Source organism: Gracilinanus agilis, chromosome 2 (genome assembly GCF_016433145.1).
Source record: "Gracilinanus agilis isolate LMUSP501 chromosome 2, AgileGrace, whole genome shotgun sequence".
NCBI classification, from domain to species: Eukaryota; Metazoa; Chordata; class Mammalia; order Didelphimorphia; family Didelphidae; genus Gracilinanus; species Gracilinanus agilis.
In genome coordinates this window covers 139,357,150-139,376,341 of record NC_058131.1, presented here as the reverse complement: position 1 = coordinate 139,376,341, position 19,192 = coordinate 139,357,150, and the positions used below count along the sequence as shown (strand labels likewise).

At 35.9% G+C, this 19,192-nt stretch overlaps 1 protein-coding gene and 1 non-coding gene across 2 annotated transcripts in view; both read left to right on the top strand.

Annotated features, from left to right (window-relative positions):
• Positions 1 to 19,192, top strand: part of SNX5 (sorting nexin 5) — a 44,422-nt gene that overhangs the window by 6,206 nt on the left and 19,024 nt on the right. Inside the window, exons 2-3 of the mRNA XM_044663425.1 lie at positions 17,839 to 17,943; positions 18,145 to 18,255. Coding sequence (XP_044519360.1) covers positions 17,839 to 17,943; positions 18,145 to 18,255 — 216 coding nt within the window. The remainder of the gene's footprint in view (positions 1 to 17,838; positions 17,944 to 18,144; positions 18,256 to 19,192) is intronic.
• On the top strand, positions 3,086 to 3,332 carry LOC123238503. Its single transcript, XR_006505665.1, has one exon. It is a non-coding gene; the product is annotated as a small nucleolar RNA SNORD17 (small nucleolar RNA).

Sequence of the window (19,192 nt, the reverse complement as noted above, 5' to 3'; positions counted from 1 at the left end):
TATAGAAGTAAAACTAGCATAGAAGGTGTTGACTTTTGGGGTCTGGTTTTTAAAAGTTTTTTATCAATATATTTCATTGTAATTGTTTTCCTTTGTAATCTTCTCTTTTTATTTTGTCTTTATAAACATGATTCTCAGGAAATATGTAGACTTCACTACAAAGTCTGCCAATAAAGATCCCTGAACTAGCAGTAATAGTATCTTGTCTTGCAAGTTCTCAGAAGTTGATAATTGAGTATTGTAATAATATTTGTTTTTTAAAATATATATATAAGAAAATTAAATATAATTTAATCCTGTGAAATAGAGGTTTGAAATATGGAGATGAGCATATCAATGAAGCAAAAGCATCATTGGAGCTTTGTGATAGAGTGAAGTGTGTGTGGATGTGTGTGGGTGTGGTTTTTTGGTCTAACCTAGAATTTGGTCAAGAAAAGTGCTGTTTTCCTGTGTAACTAAAAATAATTTTAACATTTTTCCATATCAAGATGGTTTGTGAATATAGAGCCAAATGAACTACATGAAAATAAATTGGAAGGATGAAAAGTAGGTCACAGAGTTAGAACTGGTAGGAACCTTAGAAGTCTTCTGTTGAGGAAACTGAGGTTCAGATGGGCTAAATGACTTATAGGTAATATGTAGCACAGCTAGGATTTGAACCATGACAGCATGTTTTTTTCTTTTAGTAAAAATCTTGCTTGCCAGTTTGTGAATTCTGAAGTTTTTCTGCATTGTTAATCTTCGTTCAGAACTCTTTTTTGTCTACTTGATTTTACAGAATAAGTGTTTTCATCAAAAAAAACTTCTTGCATCAACATCTCTATGTGTTAAAATCTTGCTGGTTTTAAAAGGGAATGCTTTCTTGCTTTCCTTTCAAACTCATCACTTTTGGGTTGTCAGGTTTAGCTATTTAGGGAAGATAAGTATAAAGCCAACTTGCTTTGCTTATCCTTTTAAAAATAATGTTCAATCTCTTAAATAATTATTTTTTAGTGAGTGTAGACTTATAAAATATTAGAGCTGGAGGGGACCTTTAGTAAAGTATTTTACCACTTTCTAGTTGAAGAAACAAAATCCCATAATTTTTTATTTTAAGCAAATTATTTGAGCAGTTAATGGGGCTTATTAATAAGGCCTCTCTCTTCCCTGGGATCAGAACTCTGTCTCACTGTTCTTCCTATGTTCTCCACAGCTGCCTTAGACCAATAATTGAGTTACAGCTTACTGTTGAGACACACCCTAAATGTCACCCTGGGGAAATAGTGAAACCTATGCTGAATTAAATAAAGAGGAAGACAAAAAGGAACTTATAAATGCAGAATGTCACACAAGAGTCTTCATTGTTTCAGTAGGGTAGTTAATTTCTTTTGATGAACATTGCCCGTCAATTTTTTATTATTCATAGCTGCATAATATGATTTTGACATCTTTCTATTTGCATTTAAGTATGATTCCAAATGAAGTTTTTCTGGTTGGAGACCAGTGAAGGAACCACTTACCTGTTCCTGATTGCTCCTTTTACTCATCTTTGCTGCTGGTATGGTAATCATAGAATTATTGAACTACTAAAAGGGACCTCAGAGATCAAGGGACTTGCTTAAGGTCCAGTTCCATGGTTGGAAACCCAGCTCCTCTAAGCTTTATAGAATGCTAGCTAACTCCTTGGATCAAGACTTAACTATGTTTTATCTTTTCATCACTTACCTGTGACACATTGTCTTGTTGCATATATTGTATAATTAACTTTGGATTGGACTGTATGTGTCCTGGAGGAAATGTGGTAGTCATTTACATGTTTTAAATTTTAAAGAGAATCTCAAGCCTCTTATAGGATGTTATTTGCTGGTCCAGAATTAGAGGTGGCAGTAATACTAGCTGGCCTTCATGTGGGACTTTTAAGGTTGGCAAAGCACTTTACATACGTTATCTCATTTGATTCTCACCACTTCCCTATGAATGTCATTATTAGATTTTACAGATGAGGAAACTAATCCTGAAAAGAGGTTAAATGACTTGCCCAGTCAAGTGGCTAGTAAGTGTTTTCTAAACAAACAAAAATTCTTGCATCAACATCTCTGTATGTGTTAAAAATTCTTCCAGTTTTAAAAAGGAATGCTTTCTGAGGCAGTATTTGAATTTGTAGACTCCAAGACCAGCTCTATTTCGTGATAAGTAATTGTACAAAGAAACTGCTTAAGCAGAGATTATTTTTTTAAAACTATTCTATTCTGAAGTTAATAAAACATCAGCATGATTCAATATGGATGTAAGTAATTGGAATTTAGCTATACCTTAGGTATATTAGGGCCAGGGTGGGTAACCAGTTGAAAGTTATAGTGAGAGGCAGCTATAGGAGATTCTCAAATCTGGTCTGAGACTTTCTAGCTGTGTGACCCTGGGCAAGGCACATTGCCTGGCCAGTGACACTCTTCTGCCTTGAAACCAATTCACAATATTCTAAGATGGAGAGTAAAGTGTTTTGGTTTTTTTTAAGACATTAAAGTGAAAATACTTTTGATTAAAGAATAGGGAGGAGGTCAGTGACAAAATGTTTTAGCTTCTGCAATAACACTTAACAAACGTTCACATTTAGTCATGTAAACAATCCTGTGAATTAGGTACAATTGGCATTGTTATCCCTATTCTATAGATGAGGAAACTAAGACTTAGGTTAAGTGACTTGACTGGGTGGTCGTTTAGCTAGTAGGTGTTAAGTGGTAGAATCATCCAGGAATGACCAGTATTGTGTCTTTTACTTAGAATAGGAAAAAGAGTGCCTTATTGGGAGTTGAAAGACATGAGTTCAGATCCCAGTTGTGCTATTTATTATCTTTATGATGTGGGATAAGTCTGTGAAGCTCCCTGGGCATTTAGTTCCTTATTTGTAAAATGAAGGCATTGGAATAAAAGACTGGGCTTTTTGCAGATCTAGCTCTATCCATTATCATACTAGTAAAGAATTTAAACCAGAATACCTTAGATGTCAGATTACTCTGTACAGGTGAGGTAATTTTTGATTGAGCATATTCCAGGGCATCTGTCCTTTGTTCTACATCTGGATTTGTGTCCTTGGCTTGCAGCATATGTGAAATGATGATGAAGTTTATCCATTCTCTGAGTGTGCTGCTCTGGCCTTCCTACAGCTCTGAGCTCCTGTTCTAGGAACTCTTGAGTTATGTAACCTCCAGATACCCTCCAGACTTGCAGTGTTCTACTGTAGATGGCAGGTGTGTGTGGTGGTCTTACTAGTAGGAAGGGATGGTGTCAGCAGAGGTGGAACCCCATCATTTGGGATCCCATCTTACCAAGACGAATGACTGGTGTCTGATCACATGTTTGCAGCCTTTAAGCTGTTTCTTTGATAAAGACTCACCAATTGCTATGAATTATGGACACACAATTGTCAGTGTTTTGCTGATGTGGGTTATAAATCTTGGATCCTTACCTTTGGATGCCACTGATCCACTGAGATACAGTTAAAATGTAAAACATCCTGAGGGAAGATTTTTTTAAATGTTTGCCTAGACATAGTTCGTATGCTCTTAGTAAATGTTTGCTGATTGATGGAGGAAAAATGGTTAGAGAGTTGGATGAGTTAGTGAGGAGAGTATTGGACTACAAGTCAGGGACACCTGAATTTCTAGTGCCATCTCTGCTACTAACTCAGTAACTAATTTTGGGCAAGTTTGCACTTGTAAAGGAATTTTTCTCCATATTTAGAACAAAGAGATTGGAGGAGAGTCTCTCTAAGGAAGGCACTTTCAGCTTTTGAGCCTGTAATTGAGAGGACAAATAAAGGGGCCAGAGGATTAAATCATAAGAACATAAACATGCAATAGTAGGTTAAGAATGGTTCCTGAAGTTCTACCGTAAGTTAGTTGCTTGTTATTCTGCTTTAGTAAGGTTACAATAAAATTGCCCAACTGCTAAATCAAGTTGACTTTTAAATTATAAGTTGTTGTAGAGGGGGTAGTAAAAGGGAAAGTGTTATTGTTTTTCTTGGTTTCTAGGAGATTTTGGTACAGCTATTCAATTTGGGTATATCTTTAAAAACTAAAATTAATTGATAGTAACAGTGTAAATTGCAGATCACTTTAATGTAGTTTAGTTCTTAACTGAAATTTTGGTGTTCTAAGAATTAAGTAGTATAATTATACTTAGGAATCATTTAAATACCTGTCTCTTGATAGTGAAAACCAGAAGCAGTATTGACATATAACTTCTTTTTCTCTCTGGCAACCTGGGAAATATAATTTGGGTGCCATTGTAGAAACTGGCAGTTCAAATTCAGCCTCAGATACTTCTTAGCTGTGTGATTCTGGACAAGTCACTTAATCTCTATTTGCCTCAAATTTCTCATCATGAAAATGGGAATAATAATAGCACCTACCTCCCAAGGTTGTTGTGAAGAACAAACAAGGTGATAATTATAAGACACATTAGCACAGTGTCTGGCACATTATTGTTAATTAAAATCTTAGAAATTTGCCTGAGACGGTAAGAGACTGTGACTTTCCTAGAGTTATATAGCTATTAAGTATCAGAGGGAGGATGGAAACCCAGGGCACCCTCAATGTAAGACTGACTATTCATTCTGAAATTTTAATATTCCATTATTAATAATCATTTAAAAAAGTATTTTAAGGCTTATAAAACTTCTCCCAACCCTATTAGGGAGGTAGTGCAAGTGTTATACCTTCATGAACTGTGAAGTGTTAGGCCTTCATGTGCTGTAAAGTGTATATTAAGCACATAAAAAAAGTGGTACTATATTGAAAATGGTGTACATGTGGTGGGGATGGAGATGTTGCAGGACATCATTCAGACCACTGTCAGTGTAGGCCCTCCTTTCTTTTGTGTGTGTGTGTGTGTGTGTGTGTGTGTGTGTGTGTGTTTTTAATCCTTAACTTCTGTGTATTGGCTCCAAGGCAGAAGAGTGTAAGGGTGGGCAATGGGGGTCAAGTGACTTGCCCAGGGTCACACAGCTGGGAAGTGTCTGAGGCCGGATTTGAACCTAGGACCTCCTGTCTCTAGGCCTGGCTCTCAATCCACTGAGCTACCCAACTGCGGCCCCCCCCCCCCCCCCAACACACACTTCTGTTTTATTTGTAATTGAGTCTCAGAGAACTGTTTGGGGCAGAATCAAATGGGTTCAAACATTTGATAATTGTTAACATCCTCCTGAGGTTACTCTCTTTTTATACTTGTGTATCTTGTTACAATTTTTTACCTGTTACCTCACCAATTAAAATGTGAGCTCTTTGCTTTTCTTTTGCATTATCAGAGCTTAGCACAGTGACTGGCACACAGCAAGCATTTAATCAAATGCTTGGGGGTGACACAACTAGCGTGTATCAGAAGTAGGATTTGAACTGAAGGCTTTCTAAAGGACTTGGAGGCCATTCCTCTAATCCCTATGCCATGCTATTAATATACATAGGCATTAGAGGAGTGACCTTGAAGTTCTTCATTTCATTCAAGTCTTTTCAGGTTTGTTTGAAACTATCCCTTTCATCATTTTTGTAGCCCAGTAATATTCCATTCACATACTATAATTTTTTAAGCCATTTCCTAAGATGGGCACCTTCTTTGTTTTCCAGTCTTTGCTACAGCAAAAAGATTCAGATGCTATAAATATTATTACACATATATGAGTTACTTCTTTGAACTCTTTGAGGGAAATAAGCCTATTAGTATGGATCACTAAGTCAAAGGATATGCACAGTTTGGTAACTTTTGGGGCATAGTTCCAAGTTGTTTTCCAGAATTTTTTTACCATTTCACAGCTACATCAGCAGAGCATTATTATGACTATCTCCCCAAACAGTTACTACTACTTTAAAAAAAATTTTTTTTTTGCCATATTGATGAGTGATCATTTGAATTTCTTCCTATCCCTTTGACCATTTAACTTTTGGGCATTGACTCTTGTTCTTTTAAATTAAAGCCAATAACTTATGTCCTGTAAATGAGAACCTTATTATTGCAAAGATGTTTTACCAAATTAACTTTTTCCTTTCTAATTTTGAGTATTTTTTTTTCTGTAAAAAGATTTAAAATTTCATTTAAGCATAATTTTTTATCTTCTGATCATTTCTATCCCTTGCTTTGGACATGAACTCTGTAGGTGCAAAAGATATTTTCTTTACTTTGTGTTGTGGCCCTCGAATATATCCATATATCCATTTATTGCTTGGTTTAGTATATAGTGCAATGTTTTGGTCTGTCCCTTATTTCTGCCTAGTTGCTTTCTTTGATAGTTATCCCAGAGTTCTGTTTGAATTTTGAGTTCTTAACCTTGATAGTTGTTAAGATCTTTACATTTATCAAACTGTGCATCCAGTGATTAACTTTTCTATTTTTTAGTCAGTACTAAATAGTTTTAATGATTAATACTGCTTTGTGTAGTTTGAGATCTGTTATTGCTAATCCCTCTTCATTTCTACTTTGTCATCATACCTTAACTGGAGATGTATTTCATAGAGCTTTTTTCCCCCTTACCTTCTTCCCATGCCAGAGAGATACTACTTGCAGATCGTGCTTTTAAAGAACCATAAAATTTTATAAGTAAAATTACTGTAAGAGAACCATTAGAATTTTCCCTGGCTAGTGGGGTGTTGACATGTATCTGTGCTGCAATTATGAGTCAGCCTCCTATGATTTTCAGTCATAAAGTATTCAGATGAAATGTCAGCTTTTTTCCCCCTCATCATTGTAAAGCATGTTCTCAAAACTAGGGTTGAAGATTTCCCAACTGTGAATCTGCTAAATTTATTTCAACAGTTTTGAAAACTAAGAAAAACAGTGAATAGTTATCTTAGAATGTTACCAGGAATAAAAACCAAGTTCATTAACCTGTGGTGTGTAGAGTCAGGTCAACCAGTATTTAAAAATTATCACCTACTCTGTTCTAATTTCCTATTCCTATTCATAGATCTGGGGATACAAAAGTAGGCAAAGAACAAATAGGTCCTGTTCTGTGGGAGATACAACATGCAAACAAATATGTACAGACAAAATATATACAGAATAAATTGGAAGAACGAAGGAAGGTTTCTTGCAGAAGGTGTAATTTAAGCTGAGACTTGAAAAAGGCTAGGAAATGGAATTGGAGAAAGAGCATTCAATACACGTACATAGTGAAAATACTCAAAGTTGAGAAATGGAGTATGTGTTGTAATACTTGATGGATTGTGGAACCCAGAAGGCTGATGAAATGGCTGATAAAGAAGGGACCTTCCTTCCTGTTCAAGGCAGATGGTGTGGAATTGTAGCCAATTCTGTTCCTCTCTTTAAAAATTTTTTTATTTAATCTTATTTTTACTTTTTCCCAGTCTTATGGTCATTTCTCTTCTCCATGATTTTTTTAAAAAGGTGATCAACAATGTCTTAGCCATATTGTCTAGTTCTTTTATCACTCTGATTATTGTTTCTGCTACAAACAAATAACCTGACCTCATGAAGGGCAGGTAGGTATTCTCTTACCATCTTTCCCTACTTGGATATCAAGTTTTTTTTTTTTGTTTTTTTTTTTTTTTTAAATTAAAAAGCAAGCAATTTAAGGGGGCAGCTGGGTGGCTCAGTGGATTGAGAGCCAGGTTTATAGACAGGAGGTCCTAGGTTCAAATCTGACCTTAGACACTTCCTAGTGACCCTGGGCAAGTCACTTAACCCCCATTGCCTAACCCTTACCACTCTTCTGCCTTGGAGCCAATACACAGCAGTGACTCCAAGACAGAGGGGTAAAGGATTTAAAAAAAAAAAGGCAATTTAAATTTTGTCCTTTACAGTTTAAAGTTTATTTTCCTTGACAGGGGGGAAAAAAAAAACCTGAAGCAAAATAAAGAGTTGAACTTTTTCTTCCTTTTTCCTTGTCTCTTTATCATCTCAGTGGCCTTGAACAATGTTCTTATCCTTTTTGTGATTCTCCTTTTGCCTCATTCAGTTTTTTCACTAAAAACCTCATTTTTGTTGTGCTTTCATTTTCTTGCTATTTTGTGCTTTGGTATGTTGGACACTTTATAGTCTTCTATATTTTTTGTTAATATCATGTTACCTGCTCTTAAAACTTTGTGCATCCACATTGGCCTCTTGACTAATTTACCTTTTTTCTCAACCTATTTGTCTTCAAATGCCTTCAGAATTTCATTTAATGTCTTCCTATTTCTCCTAATCTTCCACTTTAAGATTTTAAACCATTTAGGATTCGTGTCTTAATTTTTTTTTTAAGATTCTAAGATTCCAGAGTTACTTCAAACTTTTCTCCCCAAAAAAGACAGCATTCAGTCCCTCATTGTTTAGACTTTTCCCTTATTTAACATTTTTACCTTTTGAAGGATGAAATTATCATTAATTCTGTTATTAGCTATTATTATTATTAGCAATTCTGCTTTTGGTAGAGTTCCATCAGATATCTGGTTAATAGAGGTATCCCACCACTAACATCATTCCTTTGTGTCTGACTTGGCAGTTAAGAATTTGAGTTTAGTTTTTTTTTTAAGATACCAAGATGGAATCAAGGAAATATAACCCAAGAGATATTATAACCCAGTGAAAAAGTCTTTGTCAAAATAGTTTTATACTTTTAGGTTTATTCTTGTATGAAGTCCTAGAGTAAATTAGAGGATTTTCTGGAGTGAAAAGGTTCCTTTGCATTGTGGCTAGATCACACCCCATATGGAAGATGCACGTTCAATTCAGGAAGTTAACATTTTAGGAAGACCTGCCATTATTTTCAGAGTGTCAAGGAAAGAGAATTTGGATGGTTCCAGAAAAACTTTAGGATTATAAAATGAAGATGGGTTGAAATAGTTAGGTATAATTTAGTTTGGAAAAGAGAACATTTGATGATGGGCTAATTGTCTTCAACTAGTTACAGAGCTGTTGAAATTCTAGACTTTCTCTGTTGGGCTTCAAAAGGCAGAGCTGGGAACATGGGCCAGTAATTGCCATCAAGGCAGATTTCAGTTCCACTTAAACTTCCTTTAAGAAATGATGGTGTTTAGGGTGTGACTTAAATGAGTGTCAGCCTTAAACATCCCTTCCAATTGAGAACTTCTGAGATTGTGATTCTGAGGTAGAAAACCTGAGCCTGCATTCAAAATTTCTTACTTATTAATTTTGCTATGTGGACATATATAATGTAAATCACTTATGTTTCTGAGCCTCAATTTTCTTACCTATAAAGTGGAGATAGAACTTAATATTTGTTTGCCTTATTTGACAGGGTTGTTATGAGAAAAGAACTTTGTAACCAATTTTAAGTGCAACATAAATGTGAAGTTGTTAGTGTTCTGTTGCTTGGTGTGGATAGTTTTAAGAGACTACTGAAGAGCAAAATTGTTCTATTTCTAAAAGATTTGAAGTAGGAAGGGATCTTGTTCATCTAGGTAGACCACCTCATTTTTACAGAAGAGGAAACTGAGATCAGAGTGGCTAAGTGAAATTCAGTAACAACACAGGCAGTAAGTAGCAGGGTCTGGACTTTAACTTTGTGTTCAATCATTTCAGTCATGTCTGACTGACCTCATTTGGGGTTTTCTTGGCAAAGATACTGAGTTGTTTGCCATTTATTTCTTTCTCCATCTCATTTTACAGATGAGGAAATTGAGGGAAGCAAACATGATCTTGTTCATCTGAGGTCTGGATTTGAACTCAAGTCTTCCTGGCTGATATTATTGGGGATGTAGTCACTAAATGATAACTCTAGTCCAACTATCAATAATATGGAATTAGGTCTTAATGATACATATAAAACCCAGTGGAATTGTTCATCGGGGGAGAGGGAAAGACCATGAAACATGTAACTATGGGAAAATATTCAAAATAAAAATCAAAATTAAAAAAAAAACCCTAAAAAACCCATAAATAAATGTGTGTGTGTGGGTCTTTCTGGCTGCAAGTCTGGTTCTCTATTACTGCACCAGCTGACCTGGGACTTGAATTTCACTTCAATTCTTTCACCATCATATAATCCTTTGTTCAAATATCACTATCTTTGAGCCTTTGAGAGTGGAATTTGGTGAGGTAAAAGTGTAGACCAATTCTGAAACCTTATGAAAGGACATTTGAAGACTTAGAGATTTTGAGTTGTGTTGTATTAGGATTATAGCTTTTGGTCTCTGTAGCAAGACCACAATAGCTTTTTTACCCAGATAAAAGGAAGAATCTTACAGCAAGCTCTAAACCAGTGATTCCCAAAGTGGGCGCTACTGCCCCCTGGTGGGTGCTGCAGCAATCTAGGAGGGCGGTGATGGCCACAGATGCATTTATCTTTCCTATTAGTTGCTATTGAAATTTTTTTTTAAAAATTACTTTCCAGGGGGCTAAGTAACATTTTTTTTTCTGGAATGGGGGCAGTAGGCCAAAAAAGTTTGGGAACCACTGCTCTAAACTCTGAGTCAAGTATCCTAGACTTGGGACCAACAGTATTGGGTCTCTAAGCTCCAGTTTCCTGAGAGTCCTCCCTCCTTGAATAGTTCCCAGATCTAGTCTTTTCTCTCCTTTCTTCCAATGCTTATCCCTGACCAGGTAAGAACACTATATAAATCCTCCAGATTTCACTGGTATAAGGAGATTCCCTTGGGATCTCCTAGGGTTTAAGGGGCACTTAACTCCTGGACCCCAACAGGCAGGACTGCCCTATTTCATCTTCCTGGGCTGCTCCTTTGTTTTGTATATCCTTTCAATAAAGCTGACTTGCTTTACTATTTTGTGGGCTCTGTGTTTACTTGTACTGAGCTTCTGGCGTTTGAACTTTAATGTGTATTAAGACAGAGATGTGGATCAGTAATTCTCTGACTTCCCTTCAGGTTTATAGTGCCATTATGCTGGTCAAAATTAGCTTGCTTCATCTTGTAATGTAGCCTGCTTGATAGTTTAGCTATAGTTTTTTTAGAACCCAGTTAATTAGCACATACATATTAATAGGTCAGTGGGCCTAACCTTACTATCCATGTAACTTATTCCTTTTCGGTATAATGTAGAAGGTTTGAATCGGAATAATTTGATTCAAAATAATTTCATTTATATTTTTTTAAGATGAATTTTTATTTATATCTTGTTTTTATGTATTACCTGCAATTCCTACTATATGACCCCTGTTGCCCCCTTGCAGAGAAGTATTCTTCACAAAAAATTTGTTTTTGCAAAACTAACCGACACATCAAAAAAGTATGATGTAATAAGCAGTGTTCCACACCCTTGGTTTCTGGCCTCTACAAATAGGCAATGGACAGTGTCTTCTCATAGATTTTTTTTGGGGGCCAAGCTTAGTCATTAATTTTGTGATACTTCCAACAAGCATATTTGTTGTCACTTAGGCACCTTAATCCCCTATGCTGAAGTAAGAAGCTTTGTGTAACATAGTCATAGTCCTTCCTTGAAATTTGAACATTCAGTGTATATTTGTGCTGACTTGAATCTTTTTGAATAATGCACTTCTTCCATAAACATCCATTCCTGTTAAAGAGGAAGGAAGTGTTATTCAAAGTATGCCTATGCTAGAATCAGCTGTGACAATGAAAATATCCCTGACCTCTTTAGCCTTATCTTCATTCCTCAGGAAGTTACTATCAAATTTGAAATCAGGTGACTATATGACAGTCATATGACAGCAATGAAATTTATGCCAAACCTGTCAAATAGCTAGGAGTAAACCAGAATCCAACTCAAAATAAAGGATACCAAAGGAGACACATCCAGGTCTATTATTTCTCTCTCTCTCTCTCTCTCTCTCTCTCTCTCTCTCTCTCTCTCTCTCTCTCTCTTTTTTGTTGTTGTTTGTTTTTAAACCCTTAACTTCTGTGTATTGGCTCCTAGGTGGAAGAGTGATAAGGGTGGGCAATGGGGGTCAAGTGACTTGCCCAGGGTCACACAGCTATGAAGTGTCTGAGGGCAGACCTGAACCTAGGACCTCTGGTCTCTAGGCCTGGCTCTCAATCCATTGAGCTACCCAGCTGCCCCCCAGGGCTATTATTTCTAATCCTGAAGTTGGTTGTTGAAATTTTTGTTAAAAGTTAGTATTAATTAAGGAAATTTGGCAATATTAGAATAAGGTATCTTCTGTGAATTGTAACTAAGTAAGCTTCAAGAAAATTCAAAGTTCCTTGCCAGAAAAACTTGTTAGCTGTGTTAAGGTATATTCCTTGGTTTTTAAGCCATCTAAAAGAAGTGCTTAATAAAGATATCATACTTTGTTTGGTCTCATACCTTTACATATAAAATTTTTTTCCTGTCTCGCTAAACCACTGAATTAGAAAGTAGAATAGTGAGAGAGATGAATAGATTGACATCTGAATTAGAAGGGATCTCAAATCATATGCCATTCCCTCTACAGCATATCCCACAAGTTATTATCCAGTCACCCTTTACCTCCAGAGATGAGATTTCAGTATTTGCTGAAGCAGGCCATTCAACTTTTGGACTGCTGTAATCATTAGGAAGTTTTTTCTTATTTTGAGCCAAAATTTGCCTCTTCAGTTTCCACCATTGTTCTTGGTTTCTGCCATTTGGGGCTAGATGGAACTGGCATAATCTCTTGTCTACATGATTGCTTTTGTTATTTAGTGGTTCCAGGTGTGCCCACTTCTTCACAACCGAATTTTGGGTTTTCTTGGTAAAAATACTGAAGTAATTTGCTATTTTCTTCTCCAATTCATTTTACAGATGAGAAAACTGAGGCAAAAAGTTAAGTGACTTACCAAAGTTCATACAGCTAAGAAGTGACTGGAGCCAAATTTGAACTTAGGAAGATGAGTCTTCCTGAATTCAGGTCCAGCACTCTTTATCTCACTGAACCACCTAGCTTTCCTTTAGAAATTGATAAATGGACAGATAATATTTCTCATTTCTCATAAATACAACAGAATAAATGTACTCTCATAAAGTTTCATTTACTTAACAAGCTGTTATTTGATGTGTTTTAGGTACTATGTTAGGTATTGGAGATGAAAAGATAAAAATGAAATGCCACCTACTTTCATACTCTGAAATAACTTAGCTCCTAGATTCAAAATATTGACAAGGCAGTTTCCAGGGGAAGGGCACGAGCAACTGCCATATCAGAAGGAGCCTCATAAAGATGATACTTGAGTTGAGATTTGAAGGAAATTAGACATTTTTGAAGGTAGAAGTGAGGGAGGGAGTACATTTCAGGGTCTGGGTACAGTGTTGCCTGGGCAACACTAGAGTTGGAAGATGGGATGTCATGTACAAAGAATTAGGGAGGCCATTTGGGATGTAGACTGTGAGAATAATGTGCAGTAAGCCTGGAAGGCAGGCTGGAGCCACATTGGAAAAGACCTTAAAAGCCATACAGAGAAAAACATGTATACAGAGGCGTTTATATTTTACTTCGTAGACAACAGGAAACCTTTATTAGAGCTGGAACTTTTTAAGTGGGGAGTAACTTGGTTGAGTCTCTGCCTTTTAGGAATATTAATTTGTTAGCTGTCTGAAGGATGACCTGGAATGGAGACTAGAACAAAAAGGAAGTTATTGCGAGTGTGTGAGAACTATGTGAGTGGAGTGGGATGGGAGTGAGATGCAGAGAGAGAAATAACAAGATTTCACAACTGTTTGGACACAGGATGTGAGGAGTTAAGGGGTAGCTCAGGGAACCCGAGTGAAAGAATAATGGTACTTTAGACATGGGAAATTTAAGAAGGGGGGAGGTAGTTTTGGGGGAAAGATAATAAGTTCAGTTTCAAACATGGAATTTGAAATGGCTGTGAGTCACTCCACAGGAGTTTAGTGGTCACTTGGTGATCTTGCTCTGGAGCTTGAGAACAGGTTCTGGATCTATCTGTCTGTCTCTATGTAGATCTGGGAGTCATCTGCAAAGAAGTGATAGCTGCACCCGTGGGAGCTTATGAGTTCCATTGAGAGTGAAGAGAAAGAAGATGGTGAGAGTGCCTGGGACATACCTCTGGAGTACAAAATCAAGGAGGATGATCCAACAAAGGACACTGAGAAGAATCTTGATAGGTGAGAGAGCAGTATAAGGAAAACAGGAGGAGAGCAAAATAAGATGGAGAGTGACTGAGGAAAGACTATTAAATTTGGCAATTAATGGATCATTGGTTTCAGTTGATGAAGTTAGAAGGCAAAAATGAATTTGAGATGAGAAAGTGAAGGCAGTGAGTGTAAACCACATTTTTCTAGAAGCTTGACCATGAAGGGGAGGAGAGATAATGGGGTTGGTTGTAGATAATGAAAAGAAAAATGCAGTAGATAAGGAAGAATTTGGAGAGAGTATTGTACCTGGACAAGACAGGATTAGATAGGATCAAGGGCACAAATAGAGAGGATTCACTGAAAAGCTGCTTTTTTCCTCTTCCTAAAGGGACTAGAACTGAGGAAAGAGAGATGGATAGATGGAGGGAAGACTGTTCCTTAAGACTGTTTTGGCATTTACTCCACTCTTTTCTTTTTTCTTTCTTGTGGTGTCACATTCTATGATTATCAGATCTCTCTTCTTTTTTTTTAAATTTCCATATTCATTTTTGTAAGTGAATAATCTTATAAATCCAAATCCCCAAAACATATTCCCAAATAAACAAGTGATAAATCATATGTTTTCATCTGCATTCCTGCTCTTAACAATTCTTTCTCTGGAGGTGGATAGCATTCTTTTTCTTAAGTCCCTCAGAATCGTTCTAGATCGTTGTATTGCTGTTAGTAGCAAAGTCTATCATTTGATCTTTCCACACAGCATTGCAGTTATTGTGTATAATGATCTCCTGGTTCTGCTTATTTCACTCCATATCAGTTCACATAGGTCTTTCCAGTTCTTTCTGAAATCATCCTTTTCATCATTCCTTATAGCACAATAGTATTCCTTCACCATCATTTACCACAATTTGTTCAGTCATTCTTCAATTGATGGACATCCCTTTAGTTTCTAATTCTTTGCCACAACAAAAAGAGCAGCTGTAAATATTTTTGTACAAACAAGCCCTTTCCCATTTTATTAAAAAAAAATCATTTTGGGATACAGATTTAATAGTGGTGTTACTGTATCAAAGGGCATGCAATCTTTGAAAGCACTTTGGGCATAATTCCAAATTGTCCTCCAGAATGGTTGGATTGGTTCACAACTCCACCAGCAATGCATTAGTGTCTCAATTTTGCCATATTCCCTCCAACATTTATCATTTTCCTTTACTGTCATATTGGCAAGTCTGATAGGTATGAGTTGTTTTAATTTGTATTTCTTCTAATCAAAGAAGATTTAGAACATTTTTTCATATGATTATTGATAGTTTTGATTTCTTTTCGGATCTTGATTCTTAAGCCTTTTATAGATCCCCATTGATCTCTTTATCAAGAAGTTCCTGGGAACTTTACTTCCAAACTTGCTGCCTTTTAGTCCCCTTCATACAAAGTCAACTTTCTCATCTAGTGTTTCAGATTTTCCTAATCAGAATGCCAAGAGGCTACTTGCTTCCTATAGCTAGAATTCTGCAAAAGTTGACTCAGTCCTATCTTTGCTTTCCCTTTTTCAAAAATAGACTCCTTTTCTGACTAAATATATATTTAACTCAATAGTTTGCATTCCATACTTATACTTGGCTCTTACTTTGTATGTCACTTAGTCTTCGGTTTCTGCCACTTCAAAGTTAAATTGACTTGGTAGAAAAGACAAGTATCACAAAGCATTTAAAGTGGTAAGCCTCTACAGTAGAAATTAAGATTTTAACATCTGGGTTTTCAGATTAAAAAATTACGTAGATAGCCTTTAAAAATTTAACTAAAGAAACCATTCCATTCTGCCAGTGTTCATATCTTTTTCCATTAGGCTTTAGGTTGTTCAGAGAGACTTTTACTTTATACTTACTCTATGGTATCTAAAATCTGTGACTTGTAAACTCAGTGTCATGTAGAAACAGATGTGACATAAGCTGCACTGTATTTTTTCCATGTGGTTTGTTGTGCTCCAGTTCACATAAAATAAACAGGAAGTAGCTTACATCCTCTGTGGTCTTACAAAGACTGTGTAACTGCTTCTTCTCTGCCTCCTTTGCTGGATCTTCTCTTGCCTGCTGCTTGAGTTCCCCATATTTCTGCTCCGGGCCCTCTTCTCTTTCCTCTAGCTATTCAGCTATCCTCTCTGTGTAGATGACTCTGCTTATCAAGGAAGTCCTCTGACCTCCAATCTCACCTCTCTAGTTAGAGGACTCACACAAATTGGCCCATGACATTGTTAAAAAATGAGTTTTTGTTGATATATTTTCGTTTTTTACATTATCATAACTTCCATTTTCTTTCCCCTTGCATCTCTCAGCGAGCCATCCCATATACTGAATAGCATTTCTTTAAGACAAAAAAAAGTTTATTGAAGTTTTAGTTTTCTTTTATGCCATTGTCATTGTGCATGTTGTTCTACTTATTTCAGTTTACAAGAATTTGTCTTCCCATATTTTTAGAAATTCTTTACATTCCTAGTATCACAGTTTATTCAGCCATCCCCCAGCCAGTGAACACCCACTTTGCTCTCATTTCTTTGCTACTTAGCTATTTTAGTATAGTTTTGATTTTTGTGTTTTTTAACCTGTTTGTTCGTCTTCCCATAGTTCTTTAAAAATGGCATATTTTTAAAAAATATGTTCCAAATTGAGAATAACAGAAATGCATATTAAGATAACTGCAGTTTTGGCATTGCCCAGTAGAGAAGTTAGTGGATATAAACATTTCTCAAAAGAACTTAAAGTAATTAACGACTGTGTGAAAGAATTTCCTAAATCACTAATAAGAGAACTCAAAATCAAAATAGTTGATGTTCCATCCCACATCTAACAAATTGGAAAAGAAAACAAAAGCTATTGGGAGATTGGCATTGTGGTGACACAATTTAGTACAATCATTATGGAAAGTTATTTGGAATTATGCAAATAATTTTGACTTGTAGATTACATTGCTAGGCATATTCTCTAAAGAAGACATCACTAAAAAGACAGTTCCATATGCAACAATATATAGTAATTTTTTTTTTGTGGTTGTGAAGAACTAGAAACCAAGTAGATGGTTATCAGTTGGGAAATAGCTGAATAAATTATGGTATATGAATGTAATGGGATGTTACTGTGTTATAAGAAATGGTGAGCATGATGAGACAGAGAAGCATGGAAAGGCTTACTTTAGATGGTAGAAAATAAAGGAAGCAGATCCAAGAAAATATTATGTACTATGACTATAACAAGTAAACGGAAAGACAACATTGAATGCTCAAATGAAATGTAAAATTATGAAGAATAAACTTGGCCCCAAAGGTTTATGAGAGGCACCCCACTCCCCTCACGTTGGCATAGATCACAAAGGTGTAGAACACTTATGTTGTCAGATTTTAAAAAATGTTTGTGAATTTTTTTTTTTTTTGGTGTTACGAGGATGGCTCAAGAAGAGGGAAAGGGAGAGGGATACAGTGGGAAAACCTAGACAATAGAAAAACAAAATAATATATCCTTTGATTGGAGAGAATGGATAGATATCAGCACCTCACATCCTTCACTTAAAAAGGAGGGGACCAGGGAACCTGTCTCACTTCCCATCCAGTGACATGTCTTCATAATGTTCATACCTGGTTCTCTCCTTCCCTTCCCCCCTTTTCATCTTTTTAATGTATTGTTTTTCTCCATTAGATTGTGAGCTTCTCAAAAGTAGAGCCTGTTTTTGCTTTTCTTTATACTCTTGTGCTTAGCATAATGATTGGCACATAGGTGCTTAATAAATATTTATTGAATGAATGAAAAAATATTTTTGAACAGCTAAGTTTTTTTCTCAAACCATATAAATTGGCGAAGATGATAGAAATGATGATTAATTCTTTATGTTTTCTAGCTGAGATCTGTGTCTGTGGACCTGAATGTTGATCCTTCTCTCCAGATTGACATCCCTGATGCCCTGAGTGAAAGAGATAAAGTCAAGTTCACAGTGCATACAAAGGTAATTTTATATATATAGAAGTGGGGGAGGTGGTAAGAAAAATTATAGGGCTAGATTATATTCATTTTGTCCTTTTTTGATAGGAAAAGATACATGAATTTTATTGGATTATTGGTAAAGGAAAGATGGCACACCATAGGTGATGGTCTATGTTTACTTAAAATTGATGGTTACCTCTCAACCCTTTTTCTTCCTTTATAGACTACCCTCTCCGTTTTTCAGAGTCCAGAGTTTTCTGTTACAAGACAGCATGAAGACTTTGTGTGGCTACATGATACACTTATTGAAACCGAAGAGTATGCAGGACTCATTGTAAGAGCCTTGGCTTTAAAGAGGCGAATTGTTCTACTAAGAGCTTTCCCTTTTCAGTTATTGTTTGCTTTGCTTAAAATGACTTTTTCTCATTTTTAATCCAGCTACATTTTATTTTAATATATTTTGACTCTTTATAACCAAATGAATATTTTACCATTTAAATATGTATGAAATATGCCTGATGAAACCATTCAGATATTTGTGATTTTGTAAAATGCCACCAAAGTTATAAAATAAGCATTATTTCCTCCCTTGGCCTTTGACTTTACTTAATGTAGAATTGGTTACAGACTGAAAACAATTCAGTATGTTATTTATCTGAAGTTTGTTTTGCTCCTTGGCCTTTGTTTAGCATGAACCCATTAGATTAAGGATTTGTGTAGCCCAAACCAGCCACAAATATTTGTCTTTAGTTTTATTATTATAATAGAATGGGAAAGATTCCTCATAACATTTATTTTAACAGTCTGCTCAAGTAAAAATTTAGGTCTGAGCTATAGTCTCTGTTCTACTTGTCCTGTAGTTCTTTTGTTTTTTGAATCCATTAATTGTGGCTTGATGTTTAAAAGAATACCAGATTCAATTCAACCTCAGCCTAAAAATCCTAATTGACAATTTAATCCTAGTTGGCAGTTGAACCTTGAACATGGATGTCCGCTTGGCTAAAGCTTAAAGTTCTTTAAAAATCAAAACAAAATATTCCCATGAAGTCCCTTTGTTTGAAGACTAGAAACCAGTCTTGGTTTTAATGCTTACTCAGTGATAGCTGCAGTTTTGGAAATATTGAATCCTAGGAGTTTTAAATGCTTGTTTAAACTGGCGTTAAAGCAGGATATACATTGCTGTATCCTGGGAACCCATCTTCTGTTGTTGTCAATGATAATCTGCCAGCTGGCTTCAGTATTCAAATGATAAAGACACAGATTTTCTTTTT